This window comes from Aegilops tauschii, chromosome 6 (assembly GCF_002575655.3).
Source record: "Aegilops tauschii subsp. strangulata cultivar AL8/78 chromosome 6, Aet v6.0, whole genome shotgun sequence".
NCBI classification, from domain to species: Eukaryota; Viridiplantae; Streptophyta; class Magnoliopsida; order Poales; family Poaceae; genus Aegilops; species Aegilops tauschii.
Genome location: NC_053040.3, coordinates 10,578,464 through 10,586,535, shown reverse-complemented (window position 1 = coordinate 10,586,535; position 8,072 = coordinate 10,578,464). Strand labels below are relative to the sequence as shown.

Here is an 8,072-nt window from a genome sequence, read left to right as displayed (position 1 = left end):
TCCCGCGCATTCCTTTTCGTCGCCTCCAGGAGGGCGGCGCGGGGATCTACGCGGCGGGTGGTGCTCCCAGAGCCCCCTGGCGACTCGACAACGGAGCCGGCAGCCGCCCGCTCGAGTGACAGTGGAGCTCTGATCAAAGAAAAGAAGACAAAGGTTCAGAAGACCACCCAAGAAAAGAAAGAAGGAGAATACACAGAAAGAAAGCTTACGCTGACACAGCCTGCGGCTGCTTCACCACTTTGCGGAAGCGAGCCGCCTTCGCGGCCGCTTCTTCCCGCCTGGTGGCTGCCGCCCCACCCCTCGGCTTCTTCGTCCGGCTACCGAACATGCCCTGGGTGGCGCGACGTTTCTGGCCTCTACCCCGAGCAGGCTGCGCGCCGGAGGAGCCCGCGTCGTGACCGGAGGCTGGCTGGCAGGGCGGGACGACTTCGGCTTCGTCCTCGTCCGGCCAATCGTCGAAGGTCGCGGAGAACCCGGCGCCGCCTGCTTCGCCGCCGGCTTGGCCACCAGCCGGCTCGGCGGCTTCCTCCATATGGACCGCCCCCAGATCGGGGTCCTCCTGGTCGTGCTCGGTCCGGTCGGGGACGAAGCGGCGCTCCACGTCCGCCCCGCCGGCCGGCCGAAGCAGAGGATTCTGTCAAAAGAGCGAGCCGACTGAGTTAGAGTCGGCCCAGAGGAACTCGGCGACAAAGAGAAAAAGAGAAGGGGAGCGTACCGTAGGCGGAGGATTGGCGCGGCTGTATGGCTCCTTGCCGAATTGCCAGTCGTTAGGAAGCTGGCAGTTGGCGAGATAGTTCACCATGTCGGCAGCGTCGGCCTGCGGCATCTCCTTGGTACACATCCGGCTCGGATCGAGCTGGCCGCTCATCTGACAGATCAGATGAGGCCGGCTCTGGAGCGGGAGGACCCGGCGCGTGACGAACGCGGCCAGGAGGTCGGGCCCCGTCAGGCCCTCCGTCTGGACCATCACCCGCAGGCGGGCGATGGCGGCGTTTCCTCCCTGCGACAGCGTCACCGCCCGGAAGGACCACTGGGGCAGCCTCCCCGCCGGCGGGCCGGCTACGTAAGCCGGCAGGTTGATGTAGTCGCCCCGTGGAGCGATGTTCCGCACGTAGAAGTATGACTTCTGCCACTTCTTCACCGATTGGATCAGCGTGATGATGGGGAAGGGGTTGTCGGCGCTTGATCTCCGTGACGCGATGAAGGCGCCGGTCTGAGCCGGCACGCCCCGCACGCGCGTGCCCAGCTTCGACTGGAAGAATTCCCCCCAGAGCTCGAGGGTGGGGAGGACGCCGAGATAACCCTCGCACAGGGTGACGAAGGCCGACAGCAGCACCACCGCGTTGGGGGTGAGGTGGTGCGGCTGGAGCTGATAGAAGTCCAGCCAGGAGCGGAAGAAGGCGCTCACTGGCAGGCCGAAGCCGCGCAGGAAGTGCGAGCGGAAGACCACCCGCTCGCCATCCCGCGGCGCCGGCCTGATTTCTTTCTCCGGCGCGAGGCGGACCTCCACTTTGTCCGCACTGGGCAGACGCCGTGTGTCGCGGAGGAAGTCGATGTGGTCGTTGTGGACGATGGAGCCGTCCCAATCCCCACCAAGCTGCTCTATGTGGGGAGGCATGGCGGAAGCTAGCACGGCGGCGGAGGAGCGTGAGGAGGAAGAGCGCGGCGGCGAGGCGCTGTTGCGAGAACGAGCAAGGCAAGAAGACGGCGGAAGTAGGAGGAGCGTGCGAGGGCCTGCCGCCCTCCACCTCCCCCTACTTATAGCCTCACGCGGCCGAAGAAACCGGACGTGGGGGAGACGTGGGATTAACTGCGCCCACTCCCCCCACGTCTCGCGTTTATTACGCATAAGTGCGAGCCGAAACTGCCGCACGGAACGTGCGGGCGGTTCCGGGATACAAAAGATCCGCGCCTGGGCCGGGGCGCGGACGTGGCGGGCCCCCTCTCTGCGGCAACGTCCCGTCTCACACGTGGGCTGGCAGGCTTTCCGGCTACGTGGCGCGCCGTCGGCCCGCGGCCGGCCCGCGGCCCGGCGCACATGCCAGCGGGTTCCCGCCCTCCGACTCCAGAAGATTCCGGCTCAGGCGACGTGCCTGACCAAGGCCGGCTCCCAGCTGCCGGCTTGTCGCGATGGGAAGCTGTTCGAGCTTCTCGAACCCTACTCCACCTCGAAGCCCGATCAGCTTCGGGGACTACTGTCGGAGTAAGTGGCCACGGGTAGCCAAACCGGCTACCCCTGGCTCTTCAGAAAATTTATCAGGCCTTTGGGCCTTCAAGCACTCCAAGCATTTGGGCCGCCTTCCCGGGCCGGCTACCACTAAAGCCGACTCCCGGAAGACAACCCAGCCTCGCCGACTCCAAGAAGCCGGCCCAAAAGGACGCCGACTCCTAGAAGCCGGCCACGACCACAACCACTCCAACTTAATGGCGACCTGACGGGGCGTGGCCACAGTGCGGCCCACGACCCCGAAGCCCGAGGCGGGCATGGCTACAGGAGGCCGTACGGGAGGGAGATCTCCCGTGCGGCCCGGCACTGTAGCCACGTTAGCCTCGACGTCATCCACGACCCATTCTTGCACGACCCAAGGACTGCGGGCCCCTTCAGCCAGAGAGAGGCGTGAAGGCGGCCCGGCTTTCCCTAGTCGGCCGGGAGCATAGCCGGCCTCCAGAAGCCGGCCATGCCCTTCCTCGAAGCAGGAGCCCCATTAAGGAGACAAGACGAGGTGAGGCTACAGTGATGGCCCCCGAGGCGGCCCACTGTAGCCACGCTCACCTCGACAAAGCCCTCATCATTCGAGGCGCGGATACAGTAAGTAGCCGCCGACAAAACCCTAGGCGGTGGGACCGGCCTGTCGACCGAGTAGCCGGCAGCCGGTGGGACCCACCAGCCGGCGGGACCCAGCAGCCGGCGGAGAAGCCGGCGAGCGTAGACACTGACGGCTAGGACCAGATCCCAGACGGATTACCATTGTACCCCCGGGGGGTAGGCCTATATAAACTCCCCGGAGCACCCATGCAAAGGGTTCGCATCCAAGCATAGCACACGCGCACACATAGATAGAGAGAAGAAAGAGCTAGCCCTGTTCTCCTTCTCCCTTGATCCCAACAGCTCTAGGAGCGATTGTAGCTACCCTTTATCGATCTAGTGATCATGCGGAGACCCCGCAGAGCAGGACTAGGGGTGTTATCTCCTCGGAGAGCCCCGAACCTGGGTAAGATTCGCCGGCGTGCATGTCTTCGCCTCATCCCGTTTCCGGGCACCGGCGACGTTTTATTGGCTCCCACAATGATAAGCCATCCCTTGGCATATGTCGCACCAACCACCCGACAACATGGCTGAGTATTTCATAACCATATCACATCAAACAACACCGCACACACAAATCATCACCATCATCGTTTACGCTTACAAATTACAACAAGTCCATACCTGACAATTCATACTGTGACAAGCACTACCACACACACAGAATGAGCACGCAACAACATGAGCACTCAGAGGCTCAAGCTGCAGAAGCTGAACGCCCACTCTGCTTTATTCCTCAATTGCTCAGGAGCTCGAGCTTAGGTTGATCACACCAAACCAAATCAAATCCAAACCAATCAAATCAAACTGGTAGCCGCACCGCCGAACCAAGGCAAAGCATATGTTATGCAGAGAGAACAACACAAACCAATCAAATGGGAAGCAGGGCAAGCATCACTCCATGCCTCAGGATCATGCATATTGCTTTGCAAGAAGCCCATGATCAATCCACGGAAGTGATGGATTACCTGCGGCATATAAACCAACAATGGTATGAGTTTACAACCACACACTATTTACAGTACTATGGTGATTTTTTATGTAGAAAAAAGAGTGGTAACAAGGTTCAACATAAGAGTAAGCTAATTCACAGAGTGTACATAAGATGGAACTAGCTAGATGTGAAGCTCACCTGAGTACAGTGCCTCGGGGCAGTTGGGCCTTGTTGTACAACGAGTGGCTTGGCTCGTAGAGGGAAGGGTCGTGGCCCTTCTCCAACCCGTCCCACTCCAGGTTGTCCCACCATTCCTTCTCGCAGTCAACCTTCGGTGGCTTGGTGTTGCGTCCGACAGCAGGAAGACGCCTAAGGCTCCAGCAGCCCCTGAGCTTGATGGTCTCGAGTTTTGGCATGAACATCCTACGCCCACAGATGTGCTGTAGCTTGGGGAGCTCGTGCAGGTGGATGCGCCTTAGATTCAGGAATTCTAGAATTTTATCCTGCTCTTGAAGCTCAGGGCTCAAAGGGAATACCTCCCTGACGTCACCGCAGTGCACTATCTCGATGGTCCCTAGCCGCTGCAATGTGTATTTGTCCCACATGGACAAGGGCAGCACATGTACGAGCCTGGGGCAGTGGTCTAGGTGCAATAACAGCAGGTTAATGAAGGCACATTTTTCAACTGGTTTGTCCATGATTTATAGTGCAGAGAGGAGCTTGGATGCCCATAATGTCTGCAGCCAAACGAAGCTGTGCAGACTAGTGCCATAGGGAACAGTGAAGACTCTGTGTAACCTGGGGCATCTCTCCACGCGGCACCATCTTAGTCTATCCCATCCTGATCCATGCGGAGGTCCAGGGATATTAGTGATGGACAAGTTATCATACACGTGCGGCGACGTAACCAAGTCACACATAAACTTAGGCAATAATAAAGCACTGGTACTAGCACCTCCAGCATCCTCCAAGAGTCTGTTGCCCTGGCCGGGCATCATCACCTTTATTAAACATGTATAGTTGGCATGCCACCATTTCTCTAGCTCGGGGCAGTCCCGCATCATCACTGCTGCAACTGGGGCATCCCTGAAGGCATCTCTGTACTTCGAGTGCATTAAGGTACTTATATGCTGTTGGACTTGCTCTAGTTTGTCACTCCTTGTTCTCTGGATGTTGCTGCCGCCAACATCAGGTGCAGTACAGATATCAATATGTATGACTGAGGCTTCTAAAAAACTTTCTACAGGTGAGAGGGACCTAAGGAGCCTTGCATCTGTGAGACAAATCCACCATCCACCCTTGAACATTTCTTCTTTCTGGTGCTTCAAAAGAAACATTTCTCCTTTCTCCCGGTGGAAGGATAGATCAGTATGTGGATGCACAACTGGTACCTCCCCTCCGTAAGCTGTTGCTAATGAAGATGTTGTGTCAATGTGTAACACTTTCGGCAACTCTTCCTTTGTCACACTCAGTGGCCACAACATTGCACGGAGCTTCTCGCAGCCTAGCAGGATGATCTGCTTGGGGAGTGATCTGGCTTCCACTCCTGTCAGGTTGAGGGTTTTCACTCTTGTGCCTGAGAGGTCCAGCTAGGCAGCCCCTAAAAGTGACAACTATCCTTTGATGAATAGATTCTCCAATTCTTTGCAGCCCCTAAAAGTGACAACTTTTAACCCATCACATCCATCAACAATGACAGCTTTAAGTCGACTGTTGCTGGCTGACACAGATAAGCTTAGCATGTGTTGTTCGAGGTAATTTCCTGAAAATACTAGAAGCTCCATGCTTTCCATTTCTGAGAACACGTGGTTGCTGAAGAAGCAGGTGGACTTTGTTACCCGGAGCTTGCGAATGTTACGCATTCGTCCTCGCAAATGGCTCATGTCCAAGTTTTCAGCACCCATCACATTTAGCTCCCTGAGCTGGGTCATGAGATCCATCATCCGTGCAGACAAGATCCAATCACAATCTGTGCAGCGCAGGTCAAGCACCCACAAGCTTCTGAAGCATTCCCATAATGATGTGGTGTTGCTGTCCAACTCATCTTCCTTGTCTGCCTCGGTATGGTGATGATCTGTGGTGCTTCTCGTTGGGAGGTCTTGGCAGTGGTCAAGCCATAGGAATCTCAGGCCTTGGCAATAGAGGAATGGAGGCGATGAGAAACTGAAGGCACACCTTGAGAGCTTGAGCACGCCGAGCCTGTGTGAGTGCCGAAACGTGTTATTGGGGATAACACCACATGGGCTCACTACAAATCCAAAAGTCGAAGTTGTTGTGGTAGTCCAATACGGCATGAGCTCAGCCGACCTTGCTGGGTGGTAGGAAGCCATTACTGCTGATTCATCCTTGTTGAGTCGGGTGTTAATGTGCAACAATGGCACCTCATGCTGCAAAACGTTGCCAACTTGCCATGCTTTATCAATGTCTGTCAGTGCAATGACACCATCACATACCCAATAGTTACTGCTGTGGTTAGCCCAGTCATAGTCATTGATGCGAAGGCCAAACCAGGATAGTATAAGTGCATACAAAACACAGTTAGTAGCAATCCCTGGATCGATGATGCAGTGACCATGCTTATTGAAGGCAACTTGTGCAGCCTCCTCACGCACTAAATAGAACCAATGCTCACGTGGATCTCGCTCACCACTTGAAGCTGAAAGAATAACATCTGTTGTTCTGCTCTTCTTCACACTGTCTGTCATCTTGGGAGCAATCCGGAACCTCCCTTGGAAAGTCCACAGAATCTTGCTATTGGCATATCGATCTAGAGAAAGACCAAAATCGAATATATCAATCTCCTCACTGCTTCCATTGTGCAGGATTACCAAGAATCTGTGATTCTGTGTGGTTTGATAGATCTCTCTGACAACTTGTGCTATCTCAGTTCGGGAGCCCTGGTCTAACCCATTGAAATCATCCTCCTCATCTTGTTTGTCCAACATCTCCATCACCCAATTGGGAAGGTTCAGCTGCTCTGCTATTTCCCTCTGCATTGCTCTTCTGCTCTCCCACTTTGAGCAGTCAATGTGGATGATTTTCTCAAATTGCAGCTCTGCAGGCCTCATTGACTGCTCATTTGATGCTCCAAGGCGTTTGGCTACGGATTGCAGGACGGCAGATGCCCCGAGACCATCCCAGCCATCAAAGTAGATGGAATTTTCTCTGCTTCTTGTAGTGTCTTTCCCAAGTTCAAGGAGAATCCTTTCGACGGCCACATCAATGGTGTCCGCCTTAATAACCTGCATGTGTGTACAGGGAGGTGAGGTAAGAATCAATCCAAATTTCAAACTTGCAACTCAATACTAATAAATGAACACACACTATAAGTTGACCCAAGTATTAGGCTATTTGCAATATTCTGATGCATGACTAACTATTTTTTGAGCTCCACTAACTAAGCATGCATAGTCTACAAAATAAACACATACGTCGTCCAAATTAACTAGCAGCCGTGCTAGCATAGAAAAAACTTTACCCCAAAATCTACCACAATTTAATATATTGCAAACCACGCTTATATAACATGCAGAATGGAACGAATGGTGATTTGTAAATGCAAAAGTACCCCTGTACGCATGATGAATTGACCAGATCTGTCGGTCTCTAGCCTCTAGATGAAGTCATTTTTGGGCTCAAGATCGACCACTCACTCTTCAGCAATCTCCATGCTCATTTGTCGATCAGTTGTTGACTTCCTGCCTGCATTGAGATACAAGTAGAAGTAATAAATCAAGCTAGCTTACACAGGTCTAAAGAATTCCACAAGCAGATTCAGTACAGGTGTAAAGGTGAGCTAGAACATACCTTGGTTAAGTGAAGAAATGGTACTATATAAAGAATCTGCTGGTTGATAGAAGCCAAGTAGATCGTTCAGGTGCCACTACAAGCTGGCTGGATAGGAGAGCAAAAAAACAGAGGTGCTACATGCTAGGAATGGATAACCTCGTGAGGTGCTTCTTTCTTGTGCTTACACACAAATGCCTTAGACAGAGTAGAAGCAAGCGGGCTCTATTCCTTGCCTTCTCCTTTTCCGTATTCTCAATCCATGCCAGGATTACCTTTTGCTTTAGCTAAAGATAGAAATCAGTTCTTTGCTTGCAGCTGGCTAGCTGCAGGATTTAAAGATATAAAGATAAAAGGTTGCAACGATGTCTGTTCATTGTGGGGTCTTCATGCTAACTGAAAAACTTTTGTGTCTTTCAAGCCATTCGAACTGAAGAAAACTCTAAAGTAGAGCATCGAAATTTGGATTTCAACTTGCATCGCCATTGCAGTAGGTAGCGTGCTCACGGGGGCAAATTGTAGCCCTGCTAGTTATGTTGCGGAATG

The 8,072-nt window shown here is 53.8% G+C and overlaps 1 protein-coding gene across 2 annotated transcripts; it reads right to left on the bottom strand.

Annotated features, from left to right (window-relative positions):
• Nucleotides 1-3,384: 3,384 nt before the first annotated feature.
• Nucleotides 3,385-7,716, bottom strand: LOC123494300 (uncharacterized). Of its 2 annotated transcripts, XM_073500808.1 has the most exons (4): nt 7,548-7,716; nt 7,309-7,442; nt 3,939-6,982; nt 3,385-3,774 (listed from the first exon to the last, which is right to left on the bottom strand). In XM_073500808.1, exons 2-3 carry the CDS (start codon nt 7,318-7,320, stop codon nt 5,354-5,356), a joined length of 1,641 nt encoding a protein of 546 aa, XP_073356909.1. In that variant the 5' UTR covers nt 7,321-7,442; nt 7,548-7,716; the 3' UTR covers nt 3,385-3,774; nt 3,939-5,353. The 2 variants fall into 2 exon arrangements, with proteins under 2 accessions (XP_073356909.1, XP_045085455.2); XM_045229520.2 differs by lacking the exon at nt 7,548-7,716 and having other exon boundaries at nt 7,309-7,443.
• Nucleotides 7,717-8,072: the final 356 nt, after the last annotated feature.